Here is a 21,225-nt window from a genome sequence, read left to right as displayed (position 1 = left end):
GTTTCAACAGCTTTATTTTAAGGCAACGAACCCTCCGTAATTAAAGGAGAGAAAAGACGCCCTCCCGCAGCGGGCGGTGCGGCCTGGCGCGGTGCTGGCCTTCGGGGACACCGAAGGACAGCACCGGTACCGACCGGGGAACCCGTTCGGGTGTTGGGGGTGGGGACCCTTCCCTGACTTGCTGCCCCTGCCACGTTCTTGGGCAACGGTGTGGCAACCCGGACCGCCGGGTCCGTGCCGGGGAGGCGGTTGTTCGCCCGTCCGCTGCCCCTTTAAGGGGGCGAGGCGCCGCAACCATCGGCCCATGGGCGGGTGGGCGGGACTCGCGGCAAGAACCAATGGGGCGCGCTCCGGCGCGCCCCGCCCCGCCCGCGCAGCTGAGGGCCGAGCGGGCGCGCGCCGCAGGCCCAGCTCTGAGAGACGCCGCCGCCGCCCGTTCCCCTCAGCGCCGCCGCGATGGCTGAGTGAGTGTGGGCGGGGGGGGGGGGGCCTCGGCACGGCTGCCTCTGGGGGTGGGGGCAGCGCCGAAACCGGCTCGTGGTGGTGTGAGAGCCGGGCGGGGTACCCCCCGCTCACGGGAAAGGCCTTAGAGACCGGGGGGGGGGAGGGGGAAGCCGGGCGATGTGCCCCAGGCGGGCTGAGGGGGAGGCCGGAGTGTTTTCTAGCCTCTCGCCTCCGCCGGGTGGTTTTCTGCAAAACCGAGTTTTTCGGCGGGCTGGTTTGGGGGAGCCGGGTGATTCCGTACGGTCCCCGTTTGGCCGGTTCGGCGGTGTGTCCGGGAGGGAGAAGGAAGGAGGGGATGGGGCCCCCGAGCCGCCGAGGGCGGGTTGGATTTTCGCCTTTAGAGGTTCTGCGCCGGCTGAGGGACCGCCAAGGAGAATAAGGCGGTTGACGGAGAGGCTTTTTGACAAAATCCGGGAGCGATCAGTTTCGGAGTCGTGGCCGTGAAGCAGGAAACTTGTTCCTGAGCCGAGGAACAGAGAAGTAGGCAGGTTGGGTTTCTCTACACGCACACCCCTTGCAAGCTGAACTCGGCAGCCTCTAGTAGAATATCCTCTTTTTTTCCTTCTTTTTCTTTGCTCGTCTCAAATCCGAGATAGTTTACACTGCAGAAGCAAAAATACAGTGTAGTGTTCAGACGTGATGTTCTAGTACAGCATCTGTTAAATGTGGAGCTGCAGTAGAGCTGGATCCATCAGTGATGTATTGGAGGCACTTACTTTACTCCCTGCCTCCTAGGGCAATGTTTTGCATAGCTTACTTTTTTTTTACTCATCTGGTTGTGCCTTGGGAAAAAATTTTGGTGACTTGAGACATGCTATATCTTGGTCTCCACTCTGCCTGCTGAACTGACTGGGAGCCACAAGGATCTCTTGCTGTAAGAGCCTACAGAATCAGTTCAGAGCATGTGCTACAGCTCTCTTCTAACATTTGTTAGAAAGGGGTGGGCTAGTCTAGTGGTTGGCAAGGTCAGAACAGAGGGTATGGATGCTAGTGCTGGATCACTGCAAATGAGACTTACCTGGTATTTTTGTTCTTCCACATTCCAGGGCTGACATTGCTTTGATTGGACTGGCTGTGATGGGTCAAAACCTTATTTTGAACATGAACGACCATGGCTTTGTGGTAAGAAAAGGAAAACGTTCAGAAAGGCTGACTTACTAGCATTTGGGATGGGAGCTGAGCATTTTGTGTTGTGTGGGTTTTTTGTTGTTTTGGGGGTTTTTTTCCCATTCGATGGTCTAATGGGTGTTGTTTTCTCTTTTTAGTTATAAACTAGGCTGCCCTTTGTCCTGTTTCCAGAGAAAAACAGCAGTGCATGCCTGTACTCAGCTAGCTACCTGATGTGTTACTTATATATGATTTTTCCCTGAAGTTTGCTTTGGGCTTGGCCATTAATCATAGGTTCCCAAGGCACTTGCAACGACATGCTGCAGGTTCATCCCTTAGGGAAGGTAGAAATGGGAGACGATGTGATGTTGAACCTTGCTTGTATAATTTGTAGTCTGAGCTAAAGTAACTGTCTGTTAGCAGCTTTTATTAGCATATTTTCTTGCTCCCCCAGGTTTGTGCTTTTAACAGGACGGTTTCCAAAGTGGATGACTTTCTGGCTAATGAGGCCAAGGGAACCAAAGTGATTGGTGCTCACAACCTGGAAGAGATGGTCTCTAAGTTAAAGAAGCCCCGTCGCATTATCTTGCTGGTGAAGGCTGGAAATGCAGTGGATGACTTCATCAATAAATTGGTGAGGCAAACATTCTTTCTACCTGTGACTTCTTGCTGTCTTTTGGAGAAATTTCCTCTGGAAGATCTCAATTATTCATCATTAATGAGGCTTTGATTGTATGGAGAAAACCAAAATGCTGATTTATTTTTGGCAGGTACCATTGTTGGAGACTGGAGACATCATAATTGACGGTGGGAATTCTGAGTATAGAGATACCACGGTAAGCCTGTTTTCTACCCAAAGTGGATGAATAAAATACATGTTTCTTTCTCCTCTGATCATCAGAATAGTCAGTCAATAAGATGCCATCTCCCCTCTGCTCAGGGAAGGCCAAACTGAGTTATCTCTGCGAAACTAGATCACACAGCCTATTAAAAAGCAATTGTTATAGTAGTTAAGGACTATTCTATAAGTATATTTTTATAAAAGTTGCCCATATCATCAAAGAATATTTTTATTGATATCTTTTAAAGAGTGAAGGCCTTAGAAAATTTGCTGTTACAATCTTAAAGAGTTTTCAGGGAAATTTGAAAATCTAAGGATATTTATGGATTTGTTGTTATATCTTAATCCTACACGACCACGGGAAGATCCAGGAAGAGAAAACTGCTGGTTTGGCTGTCTTGGTAATGAAAACAGCAGAGTAATTATCTGTTTTTCAAAAAAAACCCCAAAAAGCCTGCTTGTGAGCAGGCTGTAACTATAGAAGTTATGTTAGCATATCTGGGATGCCTGCATGAAAATACTGCATTCAGATCAGTACTTCTGAATCTTAGAAGGAGTGCTGGTATTAGTCTTTCTGCTTTGGCATCCTGATCTTGGATAAGTGTATTGGCCGTGCCAGAGTAAAAAACAGATACTAAATGAGGATTAATACTTGGAGAGCTTGCAGCTCCCCTTAGGGATCTCAGCCTGTGCTTCTCCCCCAGTCAGAGGGAATTAGTTTCCCTTATGGTTGTCCATGCTTGCACCTTCACTCTGCAATGAACGCAGCAACTCCACCTTGGGCCTAATCTGCCTCCCCCACATCTTTGCACACAGCATGTATCACCTGACACTTAATTCTGAGCCTTTTCCAGCCTCAGTACTGCTCTCTTCTATCCAGTGCTTATAAGGACTTCATTTTCTCAGCATATCTCTTTTGCAAGGATCCATGTCAAAGCAACAGGAAGTTTCCTAATGTTCACTTTGGTGTATGTACAAGTTTTCTCTAAAGTTGTCTTCTAGTGTGTCCAAAGCAAAATTGAAAACCTAATTTTAGGTCTGAATTGCTAACCTTTCTTTGTAAGGCTCTGGCATTAAAAGAAATTAAATAATGCTGCTCTGCTCTTTCTTCCAGAGACGTTGTAAGGAACTACAGGAAAAGGGCATTTTGTTTGTCGGAAGTGGTGTTAGTGGTGGAGAGGAGGGTGCCAGATACGGTCCTTCGCTCATGCCAGGAGGAGCCAAAGAAGCCTGGTAAACATGAGCTAGAATATTTTTTTTCAGAATGGTCTGCAACAATCATCTTCTATTCACGTTGAGAGCTGAGAGAGGGAAGGAGGCAGGCGTGGGTGTGGAGAGAACAAGATATGTTGCCATCCCACTTCCTCAAGGCTCAAGATTTCTCAGTCTAGCTGGGGTCACAGGGCAGTGCTGAGCCTTTATGGCAAGCAGAACAAAGGCAGGTTTTTCTTCCAGGAATTCACAGGCAAAGTAGTACCTACAGAAATCTGAAGGGAGAAATGTGTACCAGGGGTGAAAAGAATTTTGCTTAAATTTTAAAAAAGTACTGTTCTTGATTATGATTTTTCTTTTAGGGCCCAACATGCTTGGAAATCTGTTACCCATGAAACAGGCAGCCGCAAACATCCCTGCAATGACACACATTATAAAAGGAGGCTTCAGTACATGTTTGCACTGACTATTGAATACATGAATTTTTTTGCAAGTTTTTGCCATGCTGTCTTGCTGTTTTGTATTCATGTTAGTGTAAAGGACTGTACATCAGTGTTCATATTGGACTTTATCCCTGGTTGCTCATTCTCTCTGTAAATGCACACAGAAGATGCATGTCCGGGCTTTACCTGAGCCTTAGAATCTCTTAAGTCCCTGTCCATTTGCGTTAGCATTTCATACCAATATCAGCCTGTTCAAATTTGACGGCACAAAGCCACAAACAACATAACAGTAATCTGCTGTGTGACCATCTTTTTGCCAGAAACAGTTCAGTAAAGACAGCTTCTATGTGCCACCCTTACCTGAACTTTGTCCCCCACCTCTTTCACAGCAGCTGCAGCCCGCGTGCCAGCCATGCTCCTTTCCCAGTGGTCACTTTAGGTTGCTCCAAACTTGGCATTCTGTAATGCTGTCCTGTTGGCTAAGCAATGTACTACACTTGGGGACCCTGGCAATGACAGAAGCTCCTAATTACTGCAGTAATGCAGATGACTATATCCTGACTTGCATTCATGGAGTTTCTTCCTGCCAGATCACTCTGGATTTTTCTTGTGGCTATAGAACAGAATGGGATTTTGTTTCGGCTCTGCCACTGATCTTCTCTTGAGTGTGAGACTGTATCATAACCTGCCTCTATTTCCCCATTTCTAAAATGGAGAAGATAATATTTGGACTCCTTTAGGTACATTAAGTTTGTCTGCACGGTGCTGTAAGCATGACATGGGTTGTCCCCATTTCTTGCAAACAGTGTCTAGTTCTGGGAAAAACATGCTTTTTATTGGACATTTCTGTGTGGTGGGTCATCAGCCTGCTAGGATGCCCTCATCCCAAACTGCCTTTTGGCAGGTTGCAGAAGGATGCATCATATCGAAGTTTTGTTGGTTTTTTTTTTTTTTCTTGTGGTATTTGTGTCCTCTGCCTATCTGCTGAGGCGTATTATTTCTCCCCACAGGCCCCACATCAAGACCATATTTCAAAGCATTGCTGCTAAAGTGGGATCTGGGGAACCTTGTTGTGACTGGGTAAATATTTACTTGATACTGACCTTAACTTGTGGTTAGATCCATGCTTAGGTAGTTTGGTTGCTGAAGCTCATGCATGTTTGTCCTTAATAAAACCAGCAACACTAGTGGGTTGATTTTCTGGCTGACTGCATTCAGTTCAAATCTACCATCTCTGATAACTTATCCCATACAATGGAAAGACAAAGTTTTATGGCTGGGTCATGTGCTGGGGGAGCTAAATGGATCTGTGACCCACAGTGTTTTCAGCTTTCAGTTTTCAAGCACTGGGCTTGCTTCCTTTCTTCCTTCCTTTAGGCAGAAGGAAGCCATAGGCAGGTATTAAACACTGGAAGTGGTGACAGCACTGTTGCTGATGGCGTTTTTTGATGTTTCCTGACAGGTAGGAGATGAGGGTGCTGGACACTTTGTGAAGATGGTGCACAATGGGATTGAATATGGAGACATGCAGCTGATCTGTGAGGCCTATCACCTGATGAAAGATGTGGTGGGCATGGAGCATGATGAGATGTCAAAGGTAATCTGTAGTTTTTAGGGTCTTGCCTTCTTGAGCCATGGTGGCTGTCTGCTGTTGATGGAGGCATCTGGGCTTGGGTAAAGCTGCTGTATGTACATGAAGTTAATTTTTCTAACATGCCTTCTGCCAAGGGCAGTGCACAATATTCCTGAGCTTCAAATGAGGTAGGGAGCAGCAAGCACGTACGCCTGAATGTTTATAGAAGTTGTCTGAACTCTCCCATTCTGCAGTTGATTTCTCCCCAGGAAGCACCTTCTTCTGTAGAGATAGAAATTATAAAAAAGCTAGTAAAACACTGAGCATTATAATCAAGCAGGCAAATCTTGCAAAGACCTTATTTGAAGCATGTCAGTACGTATGATGTGTCTTGAAAGGGCAGTCCTGTTTCCAGCCATCAGTGCCTATGATGACAGGCAACAGGATGGGCTATGCCTCTGCCTTCCCAGTTGGAGATGGGTGCTCTGCGGCTCTGAGTCAGGGCTGTGCTCCTTCCAGTGCAGGGCTCCTGCACAATGGTTTTTCAGCAGTGCTGAAATAATTGGTAGATGCGGCAGGGTACCAATAACCAGTAACTGAGATGGTATGACCGGCTTCTGCATGTATACATATATGTATGTATATGTATACATATATCAATAAATCAGTCGATACGTATAGTAGATACATAATAACTCAGTGTGTGTGTATATATATATGTTTGTGTGTATATACATATACACTTTTTCTCCTTTTCTAGGTATTTCAGGAATGGAATAAGACAGAGTTGGACTCTTTCCTAATTGAAATCACAGCTAATATTCTCAAATTCAAAGACAGCGATGGCAAATACCTCCTCCCAAAGATCAAGGACAGCGCAGGACAAAAAGGCACAGGAAAGTGGACAGCCATTTCAGCCCTGGAGTATGGAGTCCCTGTCACACTCATAGGTAACTGGTTCTTTGATCTGGCCTTGTCTTTTCTACCTGCATGTATCACATCACAGTAAGGAGCATGGTAACAGGGAATCTCAGAAATGAGCCCACACTAGGGCTTGGCTCACAGAAGAGGGTCTTCTAGGTGTACCTGTTGCAGTCTTTCTGCCCTTGAGAGCTCTTACTGTTTTTCTATGCAGGGCTTGTTTTTACCTGGTTTCTCAAATGTCGGTAGTACTGTTACCATGCCTTTGTCCATGCTATCTTCGCAGTGCTGGTGATGACTCGGTAACAGGTGAACGTAAGTGCAGTGCTAGAAGTGTCATGCTAGATTGATGCAATGTTCTTCTCAGTAATCCTCCACCTTATCTGCTACTCCAAATCCCATCATAGCCTTAAAAATATTAAAAACAAAAGAAAAAAGAAAAAAGGTGGGGGCAGGACACCCTCAAAACCTTGTTGCTTGACCACTGCTTGATAAGTATTTAGACTTCTCTGAAGACATAAGAATTATTTTTCAGGTATCTACCTAAGTCTTTTATTTCTGTGTTTCAGTATAACTTACCTAACCCAGCATTAGTGTGGCTAAACAGGAGCACGGGGGCCAGACTGTATTACAGGTTGAGGAGCACAGTCAGATTTTTTTTTGAGAATAGCAGCACACTGCTACCCTGTGATGGTGGCTGCTGTCTTTCCACCACAACAGTTGATTGAGATGTTTCTTTATATACCCTGGACTGCTGCTGTTTTTTGTTTTGTGGCTAATAAGGCTGCTGATCCAAAGCCAAACTAGGATGATGGAAATGTATTTTGTTATTGCTTTGCATTATATCTCTAAAGTGTGAGAATTTACCTGTTCACGTACATATCTAACAGCCTTGTTGCCTACCCTTTTATCTAACCTGGCCTCTGAATGGAATTGTGACGCAGGAGTTGTAATACATCTGTAACACGTTTAGAGTGTTCTCTTACCACAGGTCCAATGTAGCCTTTCTCATTGACTAAATAAGATGACTCAACAGGTTCTTTGCTCTGATTGGCTTTAATTTTCATGCTTTCTCTACCTCTTTTTCCTTTCCCTTGGCTGGTCAGCTCCTGTTGTATTAGAAGATACTAAAAACTGTAATAGGCTAAAAGAGAGTAACTGCAGCAGTAGCTATCAGAGAAACACGGCTGCATTCCAATAACATATTTTTACAAAACAAGTTACTACAGCTATAGTCTTTCAGTTCTAGGCTTGAAACAGTGTTTCTCACTTGTGCTGTTAATATTCTCCTGGTTCTTGCAAAGATCAAGGGTGGAGGAGACACTCCCTAGTCCTCTGCAGTACCAGGGGAACATTGTTAGGTAATGATGAGTTGATAGGGAAGTATGTGCAATGGCCTTTGCACAAACATGGCCGTTCATAGGGCAGTTGCTGTGTGTGTGGTTTTACTGCATAAGCGTGACGTGCAGACTTCCGTTTGTAAAAGCAGAGTCATGCTACTCCTGCTTTTTCCCGATTTCCCCCCCCGCCTCCTTCTCCTCCCCCCGTGTAGAAGGAAGTTTTTGCATAAATGAAGGGGAGTGTCGTGGTTTCAGCCCAGCCGGTAACAAAGGACTACGCGGCCGCTCGCTCACTCCTCCCGCCCCCCTCCGGTGGGATGGGGGGAAGACGGAGGAGAGGGAAAAAAAAAAAACAAACCTGGAACCTCGAGGGTTGAGATAAAGGCAGTTTACTGGAACAACACAAAGAAATTGCAACAACAACAACGGTACTAATGAAAAAGTATATAAAAAAAAAGTGATGCACAGTGCAACTGCTCACCACCCGGGACCCGACGCTCTGCCACTTCCCCCACCGAAAAGAAGAGCCCACCCCCCGGCCCGCTCCCCCTTTATATACTGAGCATGATGTCACATGGTATGGAATAGCTCCTTGGCCAGTTCAGGTCAGCTGCCCCGGCTATGCCCCCCACCTCCCAGGTTCCTGTAAAAATTAACTCTATCCCAGCTGAACCCAGGACATTATCCACCCCTTATTCTATACCATTTACATCATGCCCAGATCTTACATTTTCCAGTCGACCACTACCACTTCCTTGTCTTATACATATAAGTATATGGACTTGCGTCCGTCCCCGTCGTCCCCCCGCACACACACACACACACGAATGGTATTCCTTTAGCGTATGGGCTATTCCTCTAATGTGTCCATTGATTTTATTTAGTCCATGACTTTGGGGCTTCATCTGTTGTAACAGTTCTTCAGGATAAGAGAGATGGTGTGAGATGGTGGGTTGTTGTATGCTGCCTCTGGAACTTGTGGCTAGTACATTTGGTGTAACTCACGCCCTTGTTCTGCAGGTCGAGGATGTTGATCTTGAGGAAATTGCTGGGTGTCAGTTCAAGTTCTGTCGCTGTTGTACTTGGCTTAGTTTCAAAGTCTATCCCGCAGTCATTTGGGTAATTCTTACAGTAATACCCTTGATATGGCATATAGACACTATAGATACAATGACATGCATTGGCAGGGTATTTAGCAGTTAGGTATCATACAGCCCAATTCACTGGCTATTCTCTCCCAAAATCAAATCTCCCCGAGGTACACATCGAACTTCCCCATCCTTCTGCATCACCCACCAGGTGTACCCAGGTCTCTGAGCAAAAACAACCCCTTGAATGGGTTTGCCTCTGCTTGAGGGAGGACTAACCCAGACTGTCTTTCCTAACATACTCCTCATGCGCACTACAGGGACTTTATCGCCTTCTACAGTATGTGGAAGTCTTGGTTGGGCGGGGCTAGCCCGATTGGCGGATCCTCTAGTATTAACTAACCAGGTGGCTTTTGTTAAATGTGTATCCCAATGTTTGAAAGTCCCACCCCCCATTGCTCTCAATGTAGTTTTCAGTAGTCCGTTGTATCGTTCGATTTTTCCGGAGGCCGGTGTGTGATAAGGGATGTGATATACCCACTCAATGCCGTGTTCTTTGGCCCAGGTATCTACGAGGTTGTTTCGGAAGTGAGTCCCGTTGTCCGACTCGATTCTTTCTGGGGTGCCGTGTTGCCATAAAATTTTCTCTTCAAGGCCCAGAATAGTGTTCTGGGCAGTGGCATGGGACACAGGGTATGTTTCTAGCCATCCAGTGGTTGCTTCCACCATTGTAAGCACATGGCACTTGCCTTGGCGTGTTCGTGGGAGTGTGATATAGTCAATCTGCCAGGCCTCCCACTGTTTATATTTCAGCCATCGCCCCCCATGTGACAGGGGTTTTTGCCGCTTGGCTTGCTTAATTGCGGCACATGTTTCATATTCGTGGATGACCTGTGCGATAGTGTCCATGGTCAAGTCCACCCCTCGATCTCGAGCCCATCTATATGTTGTATCTCTCCCCTGATGGCCTGAGGTATCGTGGGCCCACCGAGCCATAAATAGCTCACCCCTACGTTGCCAGTCCAGGTCTACCTGAGACACTTCAATCTTGGCGGCCTGATCTGCCTGCTGATTGTTTTGATGTTTTTCAGTGGTCTGACTCTTGGGTACATGAGTATCTACATGACGTACTTTTACCACTAGCTTCTCTATCCGAACAGCGATATCTTGCCACAGTGCGGCAGCCCAAATGGGTTTACCTCTGCGTTGTCAGTTGTCCTTCTTTCATTGCTGTAGCCACCCCCATAGGGCATTTGCCACCATCCATGAGTCAGTATAGAGATAGAGCACTGGCCACTTTTCTCTTTCAGCAATATCTAATGCTAGCTGGATGGCTTTCACCTCCGCAAACTGACTCGATTCACCTTCTCCTTCAGCAGTTTCTGCAACTAGTCGTGTAGGACTCCATACAGCAGCCTTCCACCTCCGATGTTTTCCCACGATGCGACAGGACTCATCAGTGAACAGGGCATATTGTCTCTCATTTTCTGGCAGTTTATTATACAGCGGGGCCTCTTCAGCCCGTGTCACCTCCTCCTCTGGCAACATTCCAAAGTCTTTGTCTTCTGGCCAGTCCGTGATCACTTCTAAAATTCCTGGGCGACTGGGGTTTCCTATGCGAGCCCGTTGTGTGATCAGTGCAATCCACTTATTCCACGTGGCATCAGTCGCGTGATGTGTAGAGGAAACTTTCCCTTTGAACATCCAGCCCAGCACTGGCAGTCGGGGTGCTAAGAAGAGCTGTGTTTCAGTACCAACCACTTCTGAAGCGGCTTGAACTCCTTCATATGCTGCCAATATCTCTTTTTCAGTTGGAGTATAGCGAGCCTCGGATCCTCGATATCCCCGACTCCAAAACCTCAGGGGTCGGCCTCGGGTCTCTCCAGGTGCTTTCTGCCAAAGGCTTCAGGTAGGGCCATTCTCCCCAGCTGCAGTGTAGAGTACATTTTTAACATCTGGTCCTGTCCGGACTGGCCCAAGAGCTACTGCATGAACAATCTCCCGCTTAATTTGTTCAAAGGCTTGTCGTTGCTCAGGCCCCCATTTAAAATCGTTCTTCTTCTGGGTAACTTGGTAGAGAGGACTTATAATTTGACTGTAATTTGGAATATGTATTCTCCAAAAGCCCACAACACCTAAGAAAGCCTGTGTTTCCTTTTTATTAGTCGGTGAGGACATAGCTGCTATTTTGTTGATCACGTCCGCAGGGATCTGACGACGCCCGTCTTGCCATTTTACTCCTAAGAACTGGATTTCTTGCGCAGGTCTCTTGACCTTACTTTCTTTTATGGCAAAGCCAGCCTTCAAAAGGATTTGGATTATTTTCTTCCCTTTCTCAAAAACTTCTTCTGCCGTGCTGCCCCATATGATGATGTCATTAATATATTGCAGGTGCTCTGGAGTTTCACCTTTTTCTAGTGCAGTCTGGATCAGTCCATGGCAAATAGTGGGGCTGTGTTTCCACCCCTGGGGCAGTCGATTCCAGGTGTACTGGACACCCCTCCAAGTGAAAGCAAACTGTGGCTTGCACTCCGCTGCCAAAGGAATGGAGAAAAATGCATTAGCAATGTCAATTGTGGCATACCACTTAGCTGTCTTTGATTCTAGTTCATATTGAAGCTCTAACATATCTGGCACAGCAGCGCTCAGCGGTGGCGTGACTTCATTCAGCCCACGATAATCTACTGTTAGTCTCCAATCCCCATTAGATTTCCGCACGGGCCATATGGGACTATTAAAGGGTGAGTGAGTCTTGCTGATCACTCCTTGGCTTTCCAATTGGCAAATCAGCTTATGGATGGGGATCAGGGAGTCTCGGTTGGTGTGATATTGCCGCCGGTGTACCGTCGTGGTAGCAATTGGCACCTGTTGTTCTTCAACCTTCAGCAACCCCACAACCGAAGGGTCCTGGGAGAGACCAGGCAGGGTAGACAGCTGTTCAATCTCCTCCGTCTCCAATGCAGCTATACCAAAGGCCCAACGGTACCCTTTTGGGTCCTTGAAATACCCCCTTCTGAGATAATCTATACCAAGGATGCACGGGGCCTCTGGGCCAGTTGCAATGGGGTGTTTATGTCACTCATTCCCGGTTAGACTCATTTCGGCTTCCAATACGGTTAGCTCTTGGGATCCCCCTGTCACACCAGAGATACAGATGGGTTCTGCCCCTTTATAACTTGATGGCATTAGGGTACATTGTGCACCAGTGTCTACTAGAGCCTTATATTCCTGTGGGTCTGACGTGCCAGGCCATCGAATCCACACTGTCCAGTAGACTCGGTTGTCCCTCTCCTCCACCTGGCTGGAGGCAGGGCCCCTCTAATCCTGGTTAGAATATCTGTTACCCACTTTTTGCACATGTGAATCAGAAGTCCCTTCAAGAGGATTAGAAATGAGATCGGCCCATTTACTGCGCCCGGGGGACTGCTCACGGGAAACTGGAGCAGCAGTTTTCCAAGAAGAATCTTCTTTTCTGGTTGCTTTTTCTCGCAACTCCCGTACCCGTGAATCCAAGACTGAGGTAGGTTTTCCATCCCACTTCCTCATGTCCTCTCCATGGTCACGCAGGTAAAACCACAGGTTAGCCCGTCGTGTGTACTTTCTCTCTCCTCTCTCTTGGGCAGAGGAACGCTTACTCCCAATAACTGCAATGCGGGCCTGTACAGGTGAGGAGGAGGACATATCTACTTTGAATTGCTGGAACTCTCGGGACAATTCCTCTACAGCTGAGACACAGGCCCGTAGGGAGGAAGAGAGACTTCCTTCATATTGCCGGAGTTGGACAGCCAATTCATCCACTGTTTGTCCATAGCCTTCTTTCCAGGACATTACTGCCAATGAGTTGGCATAGGTTGGTGGTGCACTTCGTAGAAACTTCTGCCACATCGGTTGTGTGCATTGGACTTCATCTGGATTTGTGGGTGACTGCGCATTTTCTGGATTATTATAAATCACCTCCAGCACGGCTAATTCCCTCAGGTATTGGATACCTCTCTCCATGGTGGTCTACTTGCCTTGGTGACATGTAACTTCATCCCTGAAAGGGTATCTTTCCTTTACACCTAACAGAAGTCGCCTCCAGAGGCTGAGGACTTGTGTTTTTCTCCCAATCGCCTTGTCGATACCCCCTTCTCTAGACAGAGATCCTAACTGCTTGGCTTCCTTACCCTCTAATTCCACACTACTAGCCCCATTATCCCAGCATCGGAGCAGCCAGGTAACAATGTGCTCACCTGGGTGGCGGCTAAAATCTTTTCGCATGTCACGCAACTCACTCAGGGATAGAGATCGGGTAATTATTTCAGGTTCTGCCTCTTCCTCCTGTTCTCGCGATGACCCTGGTTCATCTTCATCTCTCACTGAGCGAACTGATTTCTTTGTGTGTTTCTTTTTCTGTACAGGGGCAACTGATACTGGCACAGGTTGGTTCTCTGGTTTAGTGGCAGTATCTGTCACCGGGGTAGGGGCAGCCATGGTGTCTGTTGTCGTGGTAGGGGCGGCCACGGTGCATGTTGTCGGGGTTGGGGCAGCCACGGTGCATGTTGTCGGGGTTGGGGCAGCCACGGTGCATGTTGTCTTGTTTTCCATCTTTTCCCCCTTTTCCCCCTGGGGGTGCTGCATAGTATCAAGCAGGGTTTGGTAGATACCGGCCAGGGCCCAGCACAGTGTAGTGAGTTGTGTGTCTCTGGGATAGCCACAGCATTTTCCTTTCAAAAATTCTATCACTTCATGAGGGTTCTGCAGTTGTTCGGGAGTGAACTTCCAAGTCACTGGAGGTGAGAAGTTCTCTAGATACCTGCCCACCTCCTCCCACACGCCGTGCCACCCATGAATATCCAGCTTTGGGACAGATCTCTGGGTGGTACTCTTAAAGAGCCTCTTTGTAGCCCTAGACAAGACCTGAAACATAGTCAGGAGGCATAGCACTAACAGCACACAGGCTTGCGCATCCCAAGGATATTCAAAATTCTCGAAAACTGTTGTAATTAGTTGGAAAGAGAAAAGGGAGGGGAACGGATGGGGGGAAGTATCCCCCCCTGACTTCCCCATGGGTTGGGTGTAATTACCAATAAAATCCGACAGAAGGTGCCCAAAGTCTGGAAATGATATCACTGCCTCATACAGATAACAGCTTAACCTCATGACCAGTGATGTAATCATTTCACAAGTCGACATTGCCCAGTACAGCAAAATGATAATCCCAATCACTCTCCCAGAGATGAGATACGCAACTACAGGCAATACATAAAGCATATAAGAACTTACAAAACGCCACCATGTAAACAGCTGAATCAACATTGTGACTAACATCTATTTATCTAGTATAAGAAATGCGTATGACAAATTTGTTTCAACACGCTCTGGCCAGATCTGTCGTTATCTCAACCCTTCGTGCCCCACGTTGGGCGCCAAAAAGGACTGTCGTGGTTTCAGCCCAGCCGGTAACAAAGGACCACGCGGCCGCTCGCTCACTCCTCCCGCCCCCCTCCGGTGGGATGGGGGGAAGACGGAGGAGAGGGAAAAAAAAAAAACAAACCTGGAACCTCGAGGGTTGAGATAAAGGCAGTTTACTGGAACAACACAAAGAAATTGCAACAACAACAACGGTACTAATGAAAAAGTATACAAAAAAAAAGTGATGCACAGTGCAACTGCTCACCACCCGGGACCCGACGCTCTGCCACTTCCCCCACCGAAAAGAAGAGCCCACCCCCCGGCCCGCTCCCCCTTTATATACTGAGCATGATGTCACATGGTATGGAATAGCTCCTTGGCCAGTTCAGGTCAGCTGCCCCGGCTATGCCCCCCACCTCCCAGGTTCCTGTAAAAATTAACTCTATCCCAGCTGAACCCAGGACAGGGAGCCAGTTCTGATTTTGATATGATCTGTTAATCCTACTGCAGAGAGGTTCCAGAATCTTGTGAAAACATTACTCATTCATCTTTTGTTGTTGTTTGTTTGGTTTTGTTTTTTTATTTGGGGGGGTTGTAATTCATGACTCACTCAAAAGGTAGAAGAAAAGTTCAGTATGAAGACTGTAATAAACTTGATTGCTTTTCTTTTATCAGACTCTGGAAAGGAAGCTTCCCTCCTCCCCTCCCCCGCCCCCCCAATTAACAATACTATCTTCAATTGCAAATAAGTACAACTTAAAACAGCATGATTAGGAATTGACTGAGCCAGATCAAGACATTGTCATTCAGGCTTTCTCTTTAGGTGCTGAAGATACTGCTTGGCCCTGGCGAATGAGATTTAGTAACCTGCTTAGTGATGTTACAAAACTTTCTTATGGGCTTCTGAATACTAGTGTTATGGGTCTAGTAGATTTGTAGAACTTTCTCTTATAAGTGAACCTGCTCATTTATTCTTGATTTTAATTGCTCTTACTTTGCATGTGTGTATTTCAGAGCACATCTAGTTAACGTGAATTGGCATTTATGCAACAGCTTTTTATCTTCAAAGCATGATAACAATAATTAGTGAAGTCTTCAGCCTTGCCTGTCCCCAGACTGCAGGGCAACACTGTCTGTCTTTTAAAGATAGGAAGTGATTTTAAACTAAATTCTTAAAACTAAGAGCTGGTGAAGGTTCCTGAGCATAAATTTTCATGCAGATGACTTGTGGCTTATTTTTTTTTCTTTATCATTTGAAAGCTGTATCAGTCAATATTTACCCAGTCGTTATGCTGACTTGGCAGTTTTGTTCCTCAGTAATGCTGTTGAAATAATTAATTTGTACACCTCTCTCCCCATCTGACTGTTTCAGTATGTATGTGGCTCAATTTTCAGTGGTGCTCTCAGTGTGTGCTTGAGGACAAGTATCTCAGACCTTAACAGTAATGCCGAACTTTCTAATTATCTCCCCTTTCCTACCATACTTAAAGGTGAAGCTGTGTTTGCACGGTGCCTGTCTTCCCTCAAGGATGAGAGAGTACAGGCCAGTAAGCTGCTGGATGGGCCTAAAATGACTCAGTTCAGTGGGAACAAGAAAGCTTTTCTGGAGGACATACGCAAGGTGAGTCACTGTGCTCGCCAGAGTGCTGTATTAAAGCTGCATATCAAAGCAGGTTTTGGATGCTGTAAACCCTGGAGAGGAGTTCTTGTGTTTCCATTTCATGACAAGTGGTTCCTGCTTTCACCCATCCCACTGTGCATTGTCTAGTGGTGTCCACAAAGCATAGTGTGACCAATGTCTTTCCTGACCAAAGAATAGTCCTGAAGGTATTCAAGTCTAAGCCACAGTGGGCAGTGACAACTAGCTGGGGTGCAGAAGTCATAATTCATGCACAGGAGCTTACTTTTTCACCCTTCAACACTCCTGTCTTTGTAATGGGGATAATAGCTCTTGACCTCTCTCTGTGGAGACCAAACTTTCCAACAATTAGAAAGGATATTTTCGTTCTCAAATAGCTGGAATGTGGCTTCTCTACTAATCCCTAATGATATGTGGCCTAAACAGAGCATGTAGACGGTGAAGTTAATCATTCAACTTTGTGGGACTTCACTTGGATTGTGAATTTGTTTTTTTAGGCCCTGTATGCTTCCAAGATTATTTCATATGCTCAAGGCTTCATGCTGCTGAGACAAGCAGCCAAAGAATTTGGCTGGACACTGAATTATGGTGGCATTGCACTAATGTGGAGGGGAGGCTGCATCATCAGAAGGTAATTAAGATGAGGAGGTAACTTAGTTGCTGAGGGGAGAAGAGCAGGCAATTTAGTTTATGGGGTGCTAGACTGACAAGCCTAGAGATTTTCTTGGAAAATCCGTGGAGTTAATCTGCTGATAAGATACTGAGAGGCTGTTTCTGTAGACGGCACTAAAGGTTGCCAGATGAAGCCAATTCTGTGGTGGTTTGGCTACTGCAGATTTTCTTCGGTCTTCGTTTTGTTTGCATCTTTCTCAATGTTTGGAATCTGAGTCTGGCTGAGTTAAATTTTGGCACTGTAAGTTTGGGATTCTGGGCCTTTGTTGGAAGCTGTGAAACTTTATTCCTGGTTTACATGTGTTCTGCCTAGTGTGTTCCTGGGAAAAATCAAAGATGCTTTTGATCGAAACCCTGAGCTCCAGAATTTGCTGTTGGATGATTTCTTTAAGACAGCTGTTGAAAACTGTCAGGTGAGTTTCCAAGGAAGGAAGAGCATAAAAAACCCAATAGTTTACAGTCTGAACTTCTTCAGCTTCTTCCCCAGGAATTACCTTCACAAGTATATTTAGACTAAAAAAATGAAAAGGTAGAGAATGCAGCATTCTTAATCCCAAAGATCTCTAACCAATCCTTAAGCTCTTTGGGACTGTGTATGTGTATCTGTATGCACATAATGTATGGGTGTAGGAATTCATCATCTATGGCTTCAAGGTACCCTTCTTTAGTAGAAGGTTATCAGTCTTATAGGATCAGGACAGGAAAAAAACTACGTAGTTGGAGCTGGTTGAAATTGAACAAGAAAGTTACCATGATGAGGTAGGCTATACTGAGGTCCAAATTAGAATTTTGCCAGACACCAGGGTTAGCAACCTGTCCTTGAAAAAATGCCTACAAATGCCTCTTTGCCTCTATTTCATCAGAAAATTGGAGAATGTTAGTTCTAAATGACAGGAAAAAAAGGGGGTTCCATCACTGAAGTACTGCTTTATAAATCAGCGTCCAGATACATCAAGCAATGAACTGAGGTCTCATGTGATGTTGCAAGGTATATTTGTACTGTCAACCTAAAGATAACACAGGAGCAAACAAACGTATAGTCCTTGTTGTGTCATGGTCCTTCTCTTTGATATTAGCCAAGCTACTATTAGAAACTTAAGGTTTCCATTTTACTGTTACAGAAGAGCCTTAGGCAGAAATCTAGCAATTCAGAAGAACCGTGATGTGAGGAAAAAAAAGTCTAGCCTGTGTGAACATTCTCATCACTCCCCTGCATCTTGCACCTACTGTGCACTTGGATTTCAGTTGTACAGAGCATAAAGCTCTGTTCTGTTACCATTGTTTGCAGTAGCACCAAAATAACAGTGTTCAGACCTGCCATTCATTAGACCTAGGTCTGTCCAAACAGCGTCCTGCTTTGGATGGAGTTGACAGGCAGAACTAAAACCAGATTATCTGACCAACAAAGAAGTTATATATTATCATTAATAATTCTTTTAACTGAAGCTGAATATTCCATGCAGGTTACTAAATCACATGTACAGTTGAAATGAGGATTATCCACATGTCTGTCTGAAATATTGTGCTGACCTTTTATGCCTTTGGGCAGGCTTTGTACTGTGCTTGATTAGAGATCCTGGAAGTGCCTCAGTGTTTGCTCAGTATGTTCCCCGCTGTGTTGATACTTTTGGGATGCACTGATTATGTTTATGTGAAAGAACATAATCCTTGCTTGCGGCTGTGGTTTGATTGCATGTGTGGTATATGTCTGCACTTTTATTGTCCCATTTGTTAACTCTATCTTACTTGCCATTATTTTGGATCAAACTTGTTTATGTAAAATCAGGAATCTGCTGCTGCATTTGCTCAGACTTGGTCATTAGATTTCATGTAACGTGAAACAGTACATGCCATTGTACTAGAATAGTTCATAGGCCTGCACATAGCTCTGAGTGAGCACTGCTTAGTTTCTTTCTTTTCTTCTCTGTCGTCCGCCCCCACCCCCCACCCCTTTCCTCTTTCCCAGGACTCCTGGCGACGTGTAATCAGTACTGGAGTACAGATTGGTATTCCTATGCCCTGCTTCACTACAGCACTTTCATTTTATGATGGATACAGGCATGAAATATTACCAGCTAACCTGATTCAGGTAGGTGCCTGAAATAGTGTAGCAGATCTTCTAGCTACTGAAATATCATCATGTTGTTATTTAAATACTGGCCTAAAGGCCATGATGGCAATATGTCCTAATCACTCCAACACTGTAAAGATTAAGGCATAGATTGCCTAATACAACTCTGTTAAACCTGAAATTCACAGCAATAAAATACTATGAGATGTCTGGATAAAGAACACCAGAGATATTGGTATGACGGTGCCCAGCATGTGTTAGTATTCCGTCTGTGAACCAAGGGTAATGATATCTTTGAATCAAAATGCTTTATAAAGAAGTAAGTATCTTTGAGCCTTAGGATGTATGCAAGTGCTTGTTTTTTAGATTAGTACCTAGTAGAAATAATATACTTGTCTTTCTACAGAACTCTTAATTACTAAATGTTAGTAAATGTTTCATTGCAGTGATTTTGCTAATAATGAGAAAATAAGTTTGAATGTTATAATATTGGAGTCACATGTTATTTCTAGTATTCCTATAGTCAAGTATCAGTAGGTACAACTTCTAATACTCATAAGACTCTGATATTCATTTGTCTATTTTGTGTGTGTTCTTATTCTAGGCTCAGCGTGATTACTTTGGTGCACATACATATGAATTATTATCGAAGCCAGGTGTATTTATCCATACTAACTGGACAGGCCATGGAGGAAATGTGTCCTCTTCTGCCTACAATGTCTAATTGGAAGTATTTCCTCTTGAAGCCAAGATACTGTAGATCTCAGATATTCTTCCTAGAATACCACTTTTTACTGTACTGTGCTAGAACTTGTGTTGGGACACTTTTGTAATAACTTGTGGGTATATTTCATATATATATATATATCATATAAGAAAGCTAAATAAATTTGCTTATAAAGGCATTGAGGTGTTTTCTTTCCACTGCTGCTGGCCAAAACTGGCTAAAATGTCTTTGTGCGGTATTTAATAGAATACATTTTAAAATTATATTTTTATTGTATTATAGTGCATAAACTCATAGGGATCAAGATAGAGATGATTGCATTTCAATAATTGCTAAAGTGGAGAATGGCAGACAGTCAGCACAGTAAAGCTACACAAGATTCCAGGGAGGTAAAGGCATTTTTTGGTTGCCATTGTTTATTCGTAACAGGCAGTAGGTTCTTAAAGGTTAATTCCTGGGTGTTCACCTGCACACAGTCTTTCACACTGTGAGCTGTGTTTGCTTTCTATGAAAGGGTGAAGGGTGGGATAGATCATGGAGAAACTTGAATGCAGGTCATGGGTGTCAAGACTGATACTTCTGTCACCAAGCCATTCTCCCTCCAACTGTTGTTCCCAGCTTTAAGCTCTGGCATAAACTGTTGGCTTAGCTGTGTGCTTGCACTCTTCTCCCCAAATCTCCTGGCTTCTTTGCCTCCTCTTCCCATGAGGCAATTAAAAATACCTGCAGTAGCGTGCAAAGTTGGCCGTGTTTGATATCCTCTTCCTGCAATCCCACTGCCAGTCATCTTTAGGACTTCAGAAAATACACCTGTGTGCCTGTACCTTTTTTTTTTCCCTCCTCAGAACCTCTCAAGTTTTAAATTTCTTGCTGTCCACTGATTGTTATATTAATTTTTTGCTTCATTTATCTCTGCTAAGACAGTTAGCTACTTAGTTGAATATCTGTATAATTAGCAAAAGATTACTTTCCATTTAAAGCACCTTTTCTGCAGATTATGTGGTAAGATTTAGGAATCCTATAAAATAAATGTGTGACAAATTGCAGGCAGTAGTGATAACGGGAGGGTCACGAACATTTTAGTAGTCAGTTTGCCCCAGCATTTGTTGTTTAGGTTCTCCAGCAGGAGAATTGTATTAGAAACTACCACGGTGAACAGTAGGAGCAGTTTTGCCAGTTTATTGTGTGCATAGGCGTTGTGTTTTGGAGGAAAATGACATACTCCCCCACTGATCTGTTTTAGTGCCTAGTACGATAGTAGCGCTGAGAAGAATATCTACTGCCTGGAATCCCACTGTGCTGAAACCTGACGTCTGCTCGGTCGGAGCGAGCAGTGTGCGCCTCACTGGGGTGATGGGGAGCCGTGCGTGTTCTGTCACCTCATTTGAACTGAACCGTTTAGGGGGAAGGGAGGGGATGGGGACATCACCTGATGTTGCTTTACATCTCTCTTACTAGCTCACCTCGCCCGGACACACGCATTAACTCCCGATCGAGGGACGATCTTTCACGGTGGGTCCAGAGCCCTCACGCAAGGTGTTCGAACAGGACGGGTGCTGTCATCACCGCTTAAAACCAGATCGTGCCCCCGTCAGCAGCTTCAAGGGTAACGTGCAAAGCCTCCTGCGCACCCACCCCGTCCTGGCCGTCCGTCCCTACAGCGGGACTTGGTTTCCCTCTCCTTCAAACACCC

The 21,225-nt window shown here is 45.3% G+C and overlaps 1 protein-coding gene across 1 annotated transcript; it reads left to right on the top strand.

Moving 5' to 3' along the window:
• Positions 1 to 341: 341 nt before the first annotated feature.
• PGD (phosphogluconate dehydrogenase) lies at positions 342 to 19,710 on the top strand. Its single transcript, XM_069782546.1, has 13 exons — positions 342 to 464; positions 1,551 to 1,626; positions 2,066 to 2,245; positions 2,382 to 2,447; positions 3,567 to 3,685; positions 5,118 to 5,187; positions 5,570 to 5,704; positions 6,441 to 6,630; positions 15,914 to 16,044; positions 16,560 to 16,693; positions 17,048 to 17,147; positions 18,701 to 18,823; positions 19,410 to 19,710. The coding sequence occupies exons 1-13, from the start codon at positions 457 to 459 to the stop codon at positions 19,527 to 19,529; spliced, it is 1,452 nt and encodes a 483-aa protein (XP_069638647.1). The 5' UTR covers positions 342 to 456; the 3' UTR covers positions 19,530 to 19,710.
• Positions 19,711 to 21,225: the final 1,515 nt, after the last annotated feature.

This window comes from Haliaeetus albicilla, chromosome 4, assembly GCF_947461875.1.
Source record: "Haliaeetus albicilla chromosome 4, bHalAlb1.1, whole genome shotgun sequence".
In the NCBI taxonomy this organism is placed as follows: domain Eukaryota; kingdom Metazoa; phylum Chordata; class Aves; order Accipitriformes; family Accipitridae; genus Haliaeetus; species Haliaeetus albicilla.
This window is presented reverse-complemented; position numbering and strand designations above follow the sequence as displayed.

Bases quoted from the DNA above. Each gene is read 5' to 3' on its own strand.
- PGD (XM_069782546.1), top strand. The intron at 6,631-15,913 runs GTAACTGGTTCT...CCATACTTAAAG, and splicing joins AGTCCCTGTCACACTCATAG to GTGAAGCTGTGTTTGCACGG. The intron at 18,824-19,409 runs GTAGGTGCCTGA...TTCTTATTCTAG, and splicing joins TACCAGCTAACCTGATTCAG to GCTCAGCGTGATTACTTTGG.